Source organism: Phoenix dactylifera, chromosome 1 (genome assembly GCF_051530095.1).
Source record: "Phoenix dactylifera cultivar Ajwa chromosome 1, Ajwa_hap1_PhDact_Kaust_v1.1, whole genome shotgun sequence".
Classification (NCBI taxonomy): domain Eukaryota; kingdom Viridiplantae; phylum Streptophyta; class Magnoliopsida; order Arecales; family Arecaceae; genus Phoenix; species Phoenix dactylifera.
Window position 1 is genome coordinate 33,896,933 of NC_143190.1, and position 18,095 is coordinate 33,915,027.

The 18,095-nt window shown below is 37.2% G+C and overlaps 1 protein-coding gene across 10 annotated transcripts; it reads right to left on the minus strand.

Annotated features, from left to right (window-relative positions):
* Positions 1-1,997: 1,997 nt before the first annotated feature.
* Positions 1,998-17,876, minus strand: MCCA (methylcrotonyl-CoA carboxylase alpha chain). Of its 10 annotated transcripts, none has more exons than XR_015987194.2 (17): positions 17,459-17,876; positions 15,024-15,145; positions 14,769-14,916; positions 14,037-14,174; positions 12,292-12,387; positions 12,153-12,212; positions 10,555-10,647; positions 10,242-10,353; positions 8,313-8,417; positions 8,090-8,226; positions 7,195-7,426; positions 6,937-7,112; positions 5,165-5,281; positions 4,757-4,999; positions 4,569-4,664; positions 2,259-2,437; positions 1,998-2,120 (listed from the first exon to the last, which is right to left on the minus strand). XR_015987194.2 is itself a non-coding variant. In XM_088721991.2 (17 exons), exons 4-17 carry the CDS (start codon positions 14,898-14,900, stop codon positions 2,429-2,431), a joined length of 1,746 nt encoding a protein of 581 aa, XP_088578117.2. In that variant the 5' UTR covers positions 14,901-14,906; positions 15,024-15,145; positions 16,882-16,925; positions 17,459-17,845; the 3' UTR covers positions 2,161-2,428. The 10 variants fall into 10 exon arrangements, 8 of the variants coding, with proteins under 8 accessions (XP_088578117.2, XP_088578111.2, XP_088578109.2 ...); XR_015987199.2 differs by having other exon boundaries at positions 6,937-7,103; positions 17,459-17,875; XM_088721991.2 differs by lacking the exon at positions 1,998-2,120 and adding an exon at positions 16,882-16,925 and having other exon boundaries at positions 2,161-2,437; positions 14,769-14,906; positions 17,459-17,845.
* Positions 17,877-18,095: the final 219 nt, after the last annotated feature.

Sequence of the window (18,095 nt, forward strand, 5' to 3'; positions counted from 1 at the left end):
TCGACTTCGGATATTTGCCGACTCCTCCGACCAAGTTTGGGGTGTCTCCAGTGTTCGCCGACCCGCCCCGACCAAGCTCGGAGCACTTAGTTCAGTAGTACGCCCCGACCCTCGAGCTCAGGACGCTCCACCGGCACACCTCGGAACCCGGAAAGCCGAGCAACCCTCAGCACCCATCTAGCCGACCTCGCCAGACACACAACGCGACCTCTCAACAGCCTTGGCCTCGCCAACAACCGCATCCACGTGCGTGCCTACGCCCTCCTACGTGGTCGTACGTTATAACACTATCGTGCCACGCCTCCACAGCCGACCCTCAACAGTCAAAGGATGGCACCATGACTACTCCAGCCATATCCTGCTGCGACTGTCAACACCTTACCATTCTCGAGAACGGACAGCACCACACGCCACCAACCAGCCTTAGCTACGCGCCATTTAGCTCACAGCCATGCCCCCTCATGATGAGGGCGGACAGTGTCTCTGCCACCTGGGTCTCTCCACCGGGACTATAAATAGCCCGATCAAGTAACTTCTAAGGGACTCTTGGCTGGATCAAATTTACCCCACTCTAACTTGATCGTCGGAGGGTCCTCACCGGAAACACCGGTGAAGCTTAGTGCAGGTCCGCCGCCGTCGCGCAAGAGGTAGCTCCCGTCTTCTTCTTCCAACCACCGGCGGCTCCTTCAACTCCTCCGGCGTGGTCACCCTCGAGCCAAATTTGAACCACAACACAAGTAAAAATACTTGCGACCGTATTTATACTTGGGTGTTGAATGCTTTGTTGTCAATTGCAGCGGTCTTTCTACTTGGATTGTTGACCAGGTATGTTATTATTGATCATGGCCGCCTTGCTACTTGCCGGTGGGCGTGTTGATGCTGGATTGGTTGTGTTGGAATCTTGGTTTCTTTGTAACATGCTTTCCTATCCTTCTGTTGGAGCCTTGGAGACTTGTCTTAATGCAACTTGGATGGCCCTTGGATATCGTTGCATCCATCAGTCCACTCTAGTGATGATAAAACGAATTATGGTGGAAAAGTTTTGTAGGTACACCGTTGGGTATGTTTCAACTAAAACCATATAACAAGTCCTAACCAACGCACACAGGAGTAGCTCAATATATTTGGGGGCATAAGGCAAACTCAAAGGCTCCAACATAAATGTATTTGGAAGCCTTAATGCATAAATAAGAAAAGAAATAATAAATTTCTTTAGATAAAAAATACGTCCCAACATAAATGCATTTAGAGGCATCAATACATTTATAGCTATAAAGATACATAGCATGCTTCCAAATTCATTGGGTCTACCTTGGAACTCACCATAATAAATGCATTTGAAAGCCGGAACCTTAGGCAACTGCCTCAATCACCAAGCCGGCCCTGAACGAATGCTTCGGCACTTCTGTAGGTTGGTGACATGGTAGACGAAGGTGGTGGCTACCGGATGGAACTTTTAACAAGTCAGGGAGCAAGCATAGTCCATCCAGCTTTTGAACTGCTGTTCGCTGATTACAGTAGAACCTTGTTTTTCTCTTGGAATCTTCTTTCAGATTAACTGGTTTACAGTAAGATGGGTGCCATCTTTTCTTTTTTAATTGAAAATAAGTATAAAATTCAGTTGAAAACTCATCCACCTTGTTACTTATTGAAAGAGTTTCATGAGTCCTATATGCATGATTTTTTAGGATAAATTGTAAATACATGATATGTCTAACATTTAAAAATATTTTTTTTTTTGAAAAAAAATATTGTTTCAAGGATCTAATGTTTGTTGAGAAGGTGTCATATTAAGAAAAGCCTTAATTTTATTTTCAGACAAGAAAGACCAGGAGGGGTTATTCCTCAGCTGCTGCCTGGACTCGAGTCCCAGGCTGGCGAGTCAAAGCTCATGAAACTTGAGCTCTGGGGGTCGAAGTACTTGAAATCAATCTGTGCCCCTTGCCCAGGAGGTGATAACACCCAAGCAAGTGCTCCGCCATGACAAACCAAACACAGCCACAAGCTACTTTATGCGTTAAATTCCTAAAATCAAAGAGACAAAAAGTTTCAGAACTGAGCATGGCATTTGGACCAAACATGCTGAGGCTGGTGGTGACTTCCGCAGAAGGTGCTTTTCTCTGCTTCAAAGGAATCATCATAAAATAAAAATAAAAAATATAAAAAAATGCAAATGCTGCATTGTTTATTTCAAATGCTAGTAATGTTTCTTTCAGTATACATTATTAAAAAGATCGACGTGACAATGGAGAATATACCCTGAAATTTGTTCATCTGCAATACATGGTTCTCTGCAGAACTGTTATTGCCATATTCTCCTCTGAGAAGCAAGTATAATTTTGTTCAATAAATGCTGCAATACATTAAGCCTGTTTGCATAACTGCTTCCGGTATCTTCTTCTACGTCTTCATGCCACTGCTAAGCATGCTACTTATCCTGGACAACAACATATTGTAAATCTTGCAATGCGTGAACAAGAGAAACAGACAACAGGTGATAGAGAACATGCAGAACCACAAGAATACGAATCACTAAAATACAGACTTACTGTAAGTAATTATAAGAACAGATTCTTTCATTATACTGTGTACATTGAAATCTCATCTTCATTTCATAGAAGGTTCAAATAGGATCCATGGTGCAAGTGCACATATCCATATATTAGGTTATGTAGAAATTTCAATTCTACCAGCACAGAATGTTTAGAGCCACTTCCTTAATAGATAGGTTTTAGAGTTGAGGAGAATGGAGAGGAGCCCACATTTTGGTGCGCCCATCCATGCATGAATCATTCTGAACAAATTTTCAGAAGGATAAAATCACCTTTTGAGGGCAAGAGAACAACCTTCCTCAAAAAGGGATGATAAAGAGTCGAATAATGTCGAAAATGAGGGGCTAGTAACATTCAGTCAATAAACTGGTAATATGGAGCCACTCAGTACCATTGATTCAATAGCAATGATGAGGTGCAGAATAAATGTAGCAGCAGATTGGAATAGTTAGATGATATTCCTGATAACAAGGGTCTACATGACAAGGACAAGGATCTACATGATAATGACAGTGTAGATTATGACACTAAAGACAATGAGATGGTAGTGGTTGTGAAGGCAGTGATGGTAAACACAGTAATGCTCTGATCATATATTTGTGTTTTCAGGAGTAAACAGCAACAGCCACAACATTTATGGTTTTCTTGTAGGAAGAGGCTATGATACCCTATTTAACTAACATAGCTTAGTAATTTAATTGAGTAATGATTATTTGTTCATGTCATTTGACCTATTAGAAATTTCTTCAGGTTATATTGCAAAGCAATTATGCAATATATGGTAGCCTAAATTTATTAAGCATGTGAATATTGTATAATTATTGTCCATAAATGGTACCTTAAAATATTGTATAATTATTGTCCATAATAATGATTCCACAAATTTTCTACTTTATTGTGATTTTATATTGGAGAAATGACAGGTTATAGTTCATGTTGGTTAAAACTTTAATTCATAACTAATTTATGCAGTCATATAACCATTTTAAACTTTGAAGCTAGTTTATTCGTATTATAATATAACATCTTATAAAATTATTGCATCAAAAAAACTAAAAGATGATTCTCTCTCTCTCTCTCTCTCTCTCTCTCTCTCTCTAAAGTTAGTTTATTTGTATTATCATATATGGTCTTGTAAAATAATTGTGTTAAAAAAAGTAAAAGATGACTCTCTCTCTCTCTCTCTCTCTCTCTCTCTCGCGCGCGCGCGCTAGGATTGGGGCGTTGGGGGGTGGGTGAGGATTATTTCTTGGCCCTTGGTTCAACTGTAAGCATACCCCCCCCCCCCCCAACACCCACCCCTCCTTTTTTATGCGTACACTGCATTTTAAATAAACCGGACATGGGCCTCTCAGGTAAATGATTTTTTTAAAAGCAGTCATGGAGGTGCAGACGGTAATGGAAGCATATACAAAAGTTGCCCTCTAGTTAATGATTATCTGATGACCAACACCTCCCATTTTCACCATTCCTGGCCTCTACTTTCTTCATCATAACCCATGAGCATTAACCAGTCATTTCAACTGCACTCAAGACAAAAACAGCTGCTTCCAAAGCCACTCTAAATACAAATGCCAGTCCATAAAAGTACATTTTCACTCACCCAAGACTCCAGCTTCAATGGCCTTCTAAACTTAAATTGAGTTTGTGTATAAGGCATTGCATGATTAGGCTATTTTGGGTTAAGAAGCTTGTTTTTCTAACCAAGTTAGTCTTTAAGGTTATCGTTTGACTAATTATACTAGGCTTGGATTGGTCTAAAACCCGACTTGCCCAAGGTGCATTCCTAAAAAAATCCTTACCCATGAGAGTAACTATCATTTTTGGTATTTTCAGTTTTACCTCTTCTACCACGTTGGGAGATAAAATTACAGAGAACTGCAAATAAAGAAGCAGACTACTCAGCATAATGTGATGCAGGTCCCGGATATAACTTTCACCATGTCAATAGATATAATAAATGCAGTATTACATGAAGCATGCAACAGTAAAATGGGAGTAGCGGGAGTATTATACCTTGACACTGAATAAAACGGTGGTGTCAAAAACCTGTTGACCGGCAGCAACTTGAAGCCCATCCACATACCCAGCACGGGGTGACTTGACAACATGCTGAAAAAACAAGGTGATAGAAAAACATTGAAATATGATTGACCAATGAAAGACAATCAGTGAAAATGACTAAAAGGCATGCTCATATTAACCTCCATTTTCATCGCTTCTAGAACCAAAATAGGCTGCCCTTCCTCCACTAATGCACCATTCTCAATCAAAACCTTAACAACCAAACCAGCCATAGGTGCTACAACGCTCCCTTTAGGGTGAGATGCCACCTGACGACTGGGTTGATGCTGAGAGCCATCATCAGTAGATTGTTCATGCCTGACATTTTGTCTATAATGATGATGATGCTTGCCATGCCAAATATGTATGTGCTTGCTAGTATCCTGAAGACATTAGACATGAAGACGCCAATTAACAGAAGGGAAGAGCTTAACGTCTAAAAATTGTTTTCTCAAGGAAGTAAAGTGACAGTTGCTGGCTTTCTAGCACTACTACTAGAGCTCATCAGTCGTTACAACTGTAAAGTGAACAAGAGGAAAGAAACTGACCTTGCAATAAAGTGTTAAAGTAACATAGCTGTGCAGTTGATCAGCATCAACTCTGAAATCATGATTTCCTACATGCTTGACTTTAACCTCCCAACCAGGGGAATCACCATCTTCGATCTAGTCAAATAAAAAACTAGTACATTAAGATCTAAAGCCACAAGTAAATAACAAGACTTCATAAAAACTGAAGGTAACATTAGATGCGTTATGGCATCTAAATTTGTAGGCACATAAATTACCAAGACAGTGACTGGTTTACTAACGTAATGAGTGAGTTAATTAGATGAACTATAGGAGTTCCACAAATTATGGAAGTAATGAAGAACTGATTGAGATGGTAATGAATGAAGATCTGAAAAAGCCTCAATAAGGAGAGAAATTTTAATCTTTGTTTAAGGATTTAGTAAGAGTAGGGGAAGATCACAGCAAATATGGATACAAGTCGTGATTAAGGGCATGAATGTTTGCAGTATCACCAGAGCCAACACTCAACAGGAATAATTGGTGAATGAGAAACCGCAAACCTGACTCCAGGAAGGCTTGACAGTTATAGTTGTACTTAGAGCAACAAAACACTAAATGGTTTAGAATTATCATTGGCAAGAAATGATTCAAAAACAAACCTAGCCATCACAGTGCCTAATGACATAATTATGTAAACTCTACATGGCTAGTGACAGAGAACATATTGACCTACACTCTGTAGCCAGAGTAGCATCCAAGAGACCTGGTTTCCTTCATTGTCTATCTGCCTAGGCTACAGTCCATTACCTAATTGAAATGAATGTTACGTCTACAATCAAGGTACAGAATAATATAAAATAAAATAAAAGGGAAGCATGTAATAGGCATCGCATGAGAATCAGCAAGATGTTTGTGTTCACACTGCTGCAATCAACTTCTGATTAACAATCCTATATTGACTGGCTTGCTGAAGAATAACATATAAGTTGAAGAAGAAGAATAACAGATAAGTTAGAGGAAATCAAATTATCAACATTAAATGAATTTCTAGGTATCGTTTCTTCAGGAGGCACCAGTACTGCTGCAAGCCTCATCGTGGACCTGCAGAGGTCTATGAAGCTTTGAATATAACATAGCAGAAATGAGATCAAATCAATCTGAATCTAAATGAGTTAGAATGGTTGGCAGTAAAGCATAAAAAACCATAGAAAAGTTTTTGATAAATAAAACCATAGAAAAGTTAAAGTTATAAGCATGTATATGGCTACATGATTTTATGAAAATGGCAAGCACTGCCATAGCCATTTTTAGAATACTGTCATGTCTTTAAAATAAATTAAAGTAGGTATTGGTGGCAAAACCCCGTACCAGCACCATGCTAGTACAGTGTCATTACATCCGGTATAAGGGTCGGTTCGGTGTACTAAGACTTGGTAAGTCCCCATATTGAGTCTCAGTTTGGTATTAGTATAGTAGAGTATGCCCAAGATGAGGCAAAATGCACCAGTAAAGCAAAACTTGGGTGGCATAATATGAAAAATGCGCAGTTCATGCTAACACAGTGACATATCTGCTTAGAGATATATAATGCATTTGTCAGATGATATTATCTATCTGCCCACATGAAAAACAAGTTGTACACATTTTTCAAAAATATATATATTTAAGAAAACATCTCCAAATTTACCCATTCAGTTCCTGAATCAAAAAAGCATCCATCCAATACAGAGGTAATCGCAAGTTTAAGTGAAAATGACCCATCATGTATTGTTTTAATAACTACTAGCAGTGACATGGATACGCATTACCTCAATGAAATAGCTTCCATCAGACTGATAGGTAATAACAATTTTCAAAAGCTCCTGGCAGCTACCATTAAGTTCTCTATCCCACTCTAATTCCATTTTCCGCTTGGCAGAGTGATGCATTCGGAAAGGTGGTTGAATATACCAAAGTGAAAGTAACCTGTTACCATCTGTATATGCTGATTAATCAGAAAACAGTAACCTATCATACAGAACACCTGGCATTGCCAGCATGCAGAAGCACAGAGACGATAAACATACCAAGGAGAGTTTCTTTCGAAGTAACATGCTCCTTCTCACAAATACATGCAGCAACCAAGCTTGCACCAAGCTTAGCAGCAGCATATGCTTCGGCAGCTACCTCATCAGCCGTGTCAATGAAAAGATCATTTTTAAAATGTTCAATGAAATGTGTTTCGACTAAGCCCTTCTCAAAGGCCCAATGATTTGCAAGACTCTGGAGGAAAGAGATATTAGTCGGCAAGCCCGCAACCTGCAAAGAGAGCAGTGGTGGTATTTGTATAAAGAAAAGACCTAAGTAAGACAAACAATGAGAAAGGTACACCTTGGCAAGTAAATCCACTATGTATTCTTTGTTATCTGAGTCAACATATGTAAGACTCCAGCTATAAAACTTATTTTATTTTTCTTACTGTGCTCTGAAGAGAAACTCAACAAGACAGAGGGGCATCTGCCAAACTCGCTGAGTCCAACCTCAGGTTCAAAACAAAAGGCAGCAGAAGTTAGTGATGATTATACTTCTATTTTTAAATATGATTATATTCCTATGGATATACATATAGAAATATAAAAATTATTTTTAAATCATGATATAATAGGCATCATGTCTTACGTTAAAAAAGCCATGTGTCTCATATTTATGAGGGTCAGCAGCTGAAAACACATTTTATAATTTTATTTTCTATTTAGAAAATATCTTAGAATTGGAAAGATAATCACTGAATGCACTTAAGACATACTTCTCGTCAAGCTTAATCAAAACAGTAAACAAGCATCAGAATCCAAGACCCTCATCTAAGTAAATGCAACACAGCCCATGGGCTGCACCTTGCTGGAGCTGAGATGAAGCTTGCAGAAACATTAAAAATAGATTACCTATGAATAGCATAACCATGAGTTAAAATGATAGATGCACCTGAAATTTTAACAAGCAGTTCTTTAGTTTAACTAATGCTGCATTGCGATTTTCTCCCCATACTACAAGCTTAGCTATCATGGGATCATAATGCATGCTGACAGCGTCTCCTTCTTCTACCCCCGTTTCAACACGCACTGGTTGGCCATAAACTTTCGATAGTAAGCAGTTTTAGAAAGTATAAGCTATTAAATATGTTTACTACCTTGTTCATGCACATTACCTGATGGTGAAACAGGGACTGGCCGGTAATGATGTAGGGTTCCAGTTGCAGGAAGAAATCCTCTTGAAACATTTTCAGCATATATTCGAGCTTCAAAGGCATGTCCTGACATCAAAATAAAGAGAACATCACAGAAGAATTTGAATTATCACTCAACAACTATGTCATAAACTTGAAAATAGATACGACATCATGCAATATTCTCCAACATTGCAAAACAATAGTTGTGCGGGGATCTGATATCATAAACTCCAAATAGGAAACCACACAAGCACCAGATCACCGAAGGGTACAGAGACAATCAGAAAGGACTCTCAGCACCCATTATGTGCCCAGTAAAGTCATGAGAATAACAAATGGGATGATATTTATGACATCATCAGAAACTCACTATACAGGTGCAACTAAGTGCTGGACCTACACAAATGCATTTCCTCCCAAGGCCCCAGTTGTGGTGTTGCAGCTTTTCATGAGAACATGTATTTCTGTCTAGAGGGAAGCAGTTCGGCAGGGTAGGCAAAGTTTTGGGACCTGAGTAGCATTTCTTGCTCATTGGAGGGACTTGCACTGTGACCAACCAACTGCTCTAGGGCATTAGGCGTGACTATTTTGGGAGTTCCAAACTATAACTGGCTACCCTTTTCATTATCTCCTTCAAATATTTAACACAATAGAGTTTCCCATGAGCAAGATTTTATCCTTTTCTTTTCTTAAAGTCAAATAAAGCTTGGTATCAATAACTATATGTCAGAGGAACAGAGGAGTGTTATGTCTATTAGGAGAGGGCCACCACAATTTCATGTCCAATCGAAGGGACAAAGGATGCATACGAAGTATAAAAGTTGTACATAGCACTGTGTCTTGATTGTTGTTAGCTGTACTTTTCGTACACAGTTGGGCAAATAATAAAATGAAACAAGACAGGTACAAGATGCTAATCTAAAAAATAAATAAATAAGAGAAAAAATTATATCCATAATCCCTGAGAAAACAAGATGCTTAAATAATAAAAATCTCAAATCAGAGATTCTAAATTTCATGAGAATGGAAGTAGAAACTAATTTCGCAAGGCCAACCCAATCTGATAGCTACAGATACACGTGTTCTCTATTTGATCCCTTCCTATACTCTTCTTAATTAATATCATAACCAGATAGACACTATCAATGGGGAAGAAAAAGATCATTTTAGCAGGGAAACATGATAAAGATGAACCAAAACCATGAAGCTGAATTCGTACAGAAATGGAAGGGGAAAAGTTATGCTGAGTGTAGTAAATCAAATCAGATCTTCTTGAACAGCTGAAAGGTCAATAATTAAAGAGTATTAAACATTAATTATATATTTCAAGCACCATAATTTTATATGTCAGGCAACTCATTTATTTGATTCCTGAACTTATGCTTATAATATACAAATTCATCATAAGGCATTATTCCCCTAGGGAAAATTAATTGATCATCATCTGGAGAGGAAAAAAATATTATTAGGATTGTAGCAGGTAAATCTACCATCAGCATTAATATCTTATCAATATTTTCATTTTTTTCTTTTTTTTGAAAATGTTACAAACAGCATGTCAATATTTCAAGTGTGTTCGGTACCCACGCTTGCTGCCTTTTTGCTAAGAGCTTTTAGATTTTTCAATAGATGGAACCGTGGTAAACATCACCTGCAATTCAAATATATGATTCACCGGAGAAAGATTCCTAAAAAGATTGATCCAGCCTATATATATTTGAAAAAGAAATTTATGATTTACAATGTTAGACATATAGCATCACACAAAATGAAGAACATTTAGAGATCAGAATAGCAGATCTTCAATTACATAGACATATACTAAAAGCAAAACTATCAACCCTAAATCTGCAGCAGCATTATTGTTTAACAATATACCATTTAAGATGTACCAAAAAAACAATATACCATTTAAGAGCACTTGTTCCTGAGTCAGTGGTAGAGGTTCTCCATTTGCAACATGAATCTGCCACTCCACAAGATCTTGACCAACAACCATCTCAGTCACAGGGTGCTCAACCTTCGAAGTTCATATATAATGTCATAAGAGCTGTTATTGTACCATAATACTCACTTTGAAATTCAAATATACAGAAGCTTCTTGAGAGAAGGTGCTAGATCAATTACTATGACTGCCTGTTACAGTGCAGTTACACCAACCACCTATTCAATGACACATCACACATTTGAGAATTCATGATAATAAAGTTAATCAAAGTACCTGAAGACGTGTATTCATCTCCATGAAATAAAATTTGCCCGAGAGCGTATCCATTATAAATTCCACCGTTCCAGCATTATGATAACCAACTGCCTTCTCATATAATTAATTTTAAAATCAGAAATCAATTCAACAAAACCACAGTCTGAAAAAGTAAAAACTCGTAAAAACTTGTGACGTGAAACAGATAGGAGGCAAAAAGGGATAAGTGATAGAAGCAAGTGAAAATATATTAGAGTAACTACATATGGCCAAACACCTTGATGAAAAACAATTAAATATAAACAAAACAAAGATACTTTTTTTAAAAAAAGAAAAAATAGACAGGTAAGAATACAGCTATTTGTGAATTTTACCACTCAATCACTAGGGATAGAAATTTGTAAACTACAAAATAATTTTTCTGTATACCTCCAAAAATGACATTTATCAGAGCACTAAAAAAAGCTGTCTGGTCTGACCAACATATCAGCACATTCATCATGAACATCAATAGATTTGAAAAGGCATATTTAGTGGAAAAAATTACTAATTGTCACAATATACAAGCAAATAGGCAAATATGCATCAGAAAAGAAGACAAGAAATTCTAGGACTATTTATCAAATCTGGTGCATGCTACATGCTTGAAAACTCAAAGCAAATTCTAGATATATTATGTAATTATCCTGTGAATCAGAATATCAATGGCTCTGCTACCAGTTCAATTACGAGCCATATTCTGATAAAATCCTTAATGATAACAAATGCTGGTTGTGTGACACTATATTTCTTAATGAAGTAGCAGATAGTCATAACACTCTTGTATTATCTTCTGTATCTTTACCAACTTCCAAGACAACACATGCTGAACTTCCAAGCAACATCTAAGGAAGGTACAGAAAATCTTACAAATAGTGGAGTTTCTTAAATAGTAAATACGGGATGGGCCTCTTGTACACTTTGACGCCAGTGTCTATAAAATCAATTTCCTCAAAAATCAGACATTAATATCAGCAGACATGAAAAAGGAAGAATAGAAAATAACCATTCAACTGCAGAACGCGAGATGATAATGGATGCCAAAAATTCAATCAGAAAAAGGGGAAGGGGGGAGGAGAGGGGGAAGAAAATGGATATCAAGAAGGAATGATGTAATACGTAACACAACATCCTTGTCCCATCCTCTCCTAAAGTAGCATAGAACCATGAATTCTTCCCAAGAAAGTTTTTCTTTTTTTGTACTGACATAATATCTATCTTCAGCTGATGACAAATGTTAGAAAAAAAAAAATAATAAGAAAAGGTTTTGCAACTTGGAAAAGAGGGCAATCATTTTAAGCTGATGAAAATCCTTTGTACGAGCACACAAAAGCATGAGAATTGATATGCAACAGTGTAATTTTAACAGCACAGATTGCATAAGATGATCCCTTTTAGCATATCTTGAAAAGACAGGAATTGTTCCTGATACTATAAGCATGAATCAAGATTTAAATGAAAAGAAGTAAACACATTATAAAAATTTTTAAGTAAGGCGTGCACTATTTGGTTGTCTCAATCCAAACACAGAACTTAGCAAAATTGCATTTATTGAGCAGAATTTAGAAGCACGTCACCTTGGCAGCAGAGACAGCAGCTTCACCCAAGCGGAAGCGGAATTCATTAGTAACATTGGGCTGCACATATGGAGCTATCAGAACTACGTTATTCCTTAAAACAATAATTTAAAGCAGTGACAGGACATGCGAGCTTTACTGCAGGAGCTTCCTCAATTATCTTCTGGTGCCTTCTTTGCACACTGCAATCTCTCTCATTTAGATGTATGACATTCCCATGTTTGTCTCCAAAAACCTGCACCATTCAGAAACCCACAAACAAGCTGTCAACTAAACATGAAAGCAACTCAGCTGGCAAACTCATTCATCATAAGCTGTCAATTATATAGCACAGACCAGTTATAAGAAGGGTAAAGAAGTTTGATTCGTAGCTGTAATGCACATGATAGATGTTTGAACTAGTTTTCTTCCATAATTCAAAAGGAAGAAGCTAATAGGACCAAGATGATGGGATGTTACTTCTATAAATATTATAAACAAGATGAGCACCAATTAATTCGTAACCCGCAAGTACAAAAGTATTTTGAGAAAGTATGTAGAAATTATATGTCAAGGTTAGTTTTCTTTCCAGATCAGATTTCAGTCAGACTGTCAAAATCAGTAGATCATTATCCAGAATGCAATGATAGTAACAATAAATAAAAAACATTAAGATACTTTAATATGCTTGAAATACAAGCATGCAAAAATTATTATTATGTAGCTACAGATTTCCCTCTCTTGGAAGAGTTGTCAAGGATTTCTATAAATTTGGCAGTATGTTTACAAGACAATGTTGTCCACTAAGTCCCACTTTCTATGCAGCCCTTTGTTATACAATGGTTGATGGCAGTAAGTGGTAGCAATATCTAAGATGATGTTAAAATCAAACCTTATTGTAGTGTTGCTTGTTTTTGTCTGGGTTCATATCTCCTCGTTACTTTTCAAATCAAAGAGCCCTTCGTACAGTAAAATGAAAGTTATCTTTCTTTTTCTTTAAACTATAAAAGTATGCTTATGAACCATGTAGGAGAGGTACATAAGAGATTTTAATATGCTACAGCCACCTTCTACAATTGATGCAGCTGTTATGAAAAATACTCGACAAAACTTCTTGTGAGACAATTAATGGACACTTTTATAGAGATGATGAAGAATACAAATACTTCTTAAATCAACTTAGTTAATATACAAAAGCATTTCAATAAGGATAAAAAATACATGTTTATCCAGGTTGAATATAAAGTATTGAAGATGTGTGAGAAAATACTGAAGGTCTGGAGGTAATATATATGTGAGCGGGCCATTGTTATGATGGAAGAGACAGAAGACAAACTTAATGTAACAGAATGAAACTTGATGGGCAATTGGTTGACTGGATCTAATAAACAAATTAGTGCATCAGAATTGTATTGGATGCAGTTATCAATCAATACTGAAAGTACAGTATAAGCCTCATATGCAAAAATTATAATAGAGCTTGTGTGAATTCAGTAAACGGATATGTGGGACCTTTGTATGTGTAAAGAACATTGTGCTTAAAGAAGATGGTAAATGTATGACAACTATAATATGTAGATTAGAGGGCCCTCTGTGACCTGCAAAATAGAAATATAAATTGTTTAAATTGAAAGGTCCTAATTGATGAACTACATAACAAAGACAGATGATTGAGCATTCATGCACTAGTAGAATGGCTGCACACATAAAATTTAATTACATGCTTTATTGTAAAGCATAATGTGACACAGAAGGAACAAAAAACCAGATTGTACCATGCAGAACATATTTCTCTTCAAAAACAAATAAAGAATACAACACATGCAAAACATACATTAGAATAGATGAAAAACTTTTAAGCGTGCATAAAGTACCAAGCAAGGTAAAGGATTTGAAAGCTTGTACCTGGACTTCTATATGCCTGGGCTTAGTTATATATTTCTCTATTAAGATGGTGTTTATGCCAAAGGAAGCAGTGGCTTCACGTTGTGCTCCCAGAAGAGATTCAACAAATTCATCTGGCCCTTGGACTATTCTCATGCCCTGGAGAAGAAGATTATCAGCAGAAAAATAATCCAAGAGACTTTGACAACAAGGTGTTTTCCATGAGATATGTTTCTAGTAGACATGCTTTTCAGTGGACTCCTTTGAGGCATTACTCATTCCCCTTCTGCATTATATTAGCAATGCGACAAGAATGGGGGTTTTTTTTTTCAATAAGTTGAGAATAACAACTACACCACCATGTGCTTCAGCAACATCTCACAGATTACCAGATGAGTATGAAAGATGAATTTAATATTTAATCATGTCCGGACATCTACACAAGGTGTAAACTTTAGAAAAGAAAGTATTTGCTAAACATTTGATTGCAATCCATCAATAATAGCTCTCTAAGCTTGTGCAATGTAGATAACCTAGGTGCAAGACAAAGAAATCTATAGTTCTGAAAAAATTAAAAGATTTTAGTCATTTAAAGTTTTAATTTACACCCGGAACACGATATTGAGATCTTAGCATTCTTCATCAAGATGAAATTAACAGGTAATAGAAACATAAAAAACCACACAACATATAATTTTAACATCACATGCAATGTATAGATACTCACATATGAAAGTTTGTTGAAGAGCATACCTTCCCCCCACCACCATGTGTAGGCTTTATCAAAATGGGATATCCAATCTTTTCAGCTTCTAATTTTAAGAAGTCAATGTCTTGTTCATTGCCATGGTAGCCAGGAACAAGTGGTACACCTGCTGCACCCATGATCCTCTTTGATGCACTAGTAGAGATGTTTTGTCAGAATATAAATGACATCCTGGAGTACAATAAAGGACAGCAATACCATGTAAAAGGAGAAAATGAGAAAAAGACAGAGCCTGGGACTACCTCTTGTCCCCCATGTCTCGGATAGCAGATGCTGGAGGCCCAATAAATGTAAGCCCTTCAGCTTCACAAAGTTGGGCAAAGTCAGCACTCTCTGAGAGAAAACCATAGCCTGGGTGGACAGCCTACAAAATAATAAAAGCATCCTAAGAATTAAGAAAGTTGATCTAAGGCATGAAACGCATCAAGTAATTTGCAGTGAAGCAACACTGACAATTTTTAAGTCTTAAATCCAGATGTAATATTTTTGTTTGCAAATCAAATTTATAATAAATTGATTTTTTTGAATTGTGGAAAAAAAATTCTCAAATAACTTGCTAATGCATTGCCAAATGGTTCTCCAAATTGTTACCAAGTAACTTAATTTTTCATGGACTGTTTAATGATAAACATAGTTCGCAAGTTATTCTCATTTGCTTTTTATAATGTCAATTAAAGATGTTATCCATTACTAGAATTGCGGCCATGGATATCATCTGCTGCTCTTTGCTTCTCTCATGCTTATTCTTGCATCTACTAGTGGGTAAATATACCATTTAGCTTGCATGTTCTTCTCTGATTTCTTTTTTTCATTTCCCAATTCTTCAGAAACTTTTATCAATCTTTCTCAATTTTTAAGATTCTGAGTTGTTCTTTTCTAAACAAATTATTCCCAATTGCGACTGTAGACCATGGATACATCATTCTTGAAACCAGAGCATGGAAATCTTTAAATAATTTCAATTTATTTAATGTTATAACCTCAGCCAGTACATTAAAAGGACATGAATCAAGTGCATGAAGCATGAAAATTGACTGCTTAAGAATTCCACAATACTGTGCACTGTATCTGTCATGACAAGTAGAAGGTATGATGCTTATACTGGACAATATACGAGCTGTGAACTGGATTTCGTGAGCCAGCCAAGTGAAAACCATTATGAAATAATTTCAGTACCATAAAAATGAGATTATCATTTTTTTTGTAAGTAGGGAACGATGAACTGTTAGGTACATTGTTTACTTTTTCTAAAGCAAGGTTCAAAAACCAATATCAGGCATCACATCAGCTAGGGCTGACAGGGTCATCAGAGTACCAATACCAACTCAAGTGACATAATGATGTGAGCAATTCTAAAAATGTTATATCCCTTGCAGTCAAGCTACTGACATCATGAAATGGTCATATACTGTTCCCATGCTCAAATACCAGTAACATCCAGTGTCTACTCCATATTCCATAGACCATGGCAGTCCACTTTGTTATGGCTCTAACTCTTGTTTAGGTAGCCTTTCCATGTAGCAATTCAAAATCCAGTCACATTAGGTGATGTTGCCTCATGGCGACACTAACTCTAATTCCATCAGGTATCACCTTCCAAAGGTGCTTTATCTTTCCCTTAAAAGTTTTTTTCCCAGTACTCCTATTTCGATCCTTTCTAAACCTAAACTAAAGTCATCAGGCTGGCTCTAATACCAAATGTAAAGACACGCCAATAAAACAGAAAAGCTTATCATTGAAAGTGTGTAAATCTTTGTTTTCAACATATCAAGATAACAAATTGGATATGAGCGCCTATTTCAACTAAAAAGAAAAAACTTGGTTACTTCATTCCCACTAATTTTAAGGACAAACCACTTATATAGAATATTATAAAACAATTATATGAATCATAACCACAACAGAAAAAGCTATGCCTCATGAATTTCTTAGCCAATCTCATCAAGGATTAAATAAACTTAATTATTGAGATAATTTAGAGTTCTGATAATATCATATACAGAATTAAAAATGTAAAAAAAATTGAATTGTATTTGACTTCTAAACACCAAAATCAATGTTTGAACTGAAATTGGTGCTGCAGTAGTTTGTCAGAAATACCTTAATGTTCAACACCAACTTTGTTACCTGAACTGAACTGCATGCTGGGAACACAAAAATGTCACTGTATTACCTTTGAGTAGGAAAAGCTCATATTTTTATTAAAAATTTACATAAAAGTTTTCGTATAGCATGACGTTTTTAATAAAAATTTAAAATATCCAACCATGTTTGCCAATATCAACTCACTTATCAAACAATCATGTACTAATTTAATAATTCCAATTTTCATTTTGTGAAGCAGAACACGATCCACCATATGTAAAATTGCTTCTCTCCCAAATACTAAGCTATAAGAATGAGTAAGCTATATACAGTTGGAGTAAAACAAAAAGAATGAGCAAAGCAAATGATGTATAGACAAATAGTACGATCATGACTATGATTAAATTATTAGATATACCAAAAGGTCGCATTATTCAAAAAGATCCCAAAGTTACAACATTAAAGACCCTCCGAGTATCAAAATACAAAATTGAAAAGAAAAGGATCTCAACTAGCATCAAGTTCCGCAAAAATAGAGACAGAAAGAGTAAACAGTGAAAAAGAAAGAGAGCGGAAACCCGCCGGCCCCGACCTGGGCGCTGGTTCGAAGGGCGGCCTCGACGATGGCGGAAGCGTTGAGGTAGCTGGCCCGGGCGGGCGGCGGGCCGATCCTAACTGCCTCGTCGGCGGACTTCACGTGGAGGGCGTCCCGGTCGGCGTCGCTGTATACGGCGACGGTCCGGATCCCGAGCCTCTTCGCGGTCCTCATGATCCGGCAGGCGATCTCCCCCCGGTTCGCCACCAGAATCTTCTCGATCGCCACCGCGCTCTTCTCCCCCCTCCCCTCTGGCGACGAGAAGATGAGCCTCGACGGCCAAATTCGAGGGTTAAGGTTCCAAAACGGAGGTTTTTGGGAGATGTTTCGGCGAATTATTGACGCCATTAGCGCCATGTTTTGGAGCTCTCTCCGAAGTGATCCGAGGGAACAAGTCGGATTGGATTTAATGATTTTGGGGGCGGATTGGGTGTCAGTCTTATATAGCGTTTAGATTTGTGTTTACTATGCGAGCCGATATAAATTGGAAGGTTGAGATCTTTTCGTCGTGGCTCCGAATAAATATGTTTGTGGATAAGGGTCTCCTAGTCCTCGAAAGCAGATCTCGATCCGACGTGGCAGAAGGAGTGCGGATGGGCTGGTTGACAGTACACGCAACAGCGAAAAGATGAAC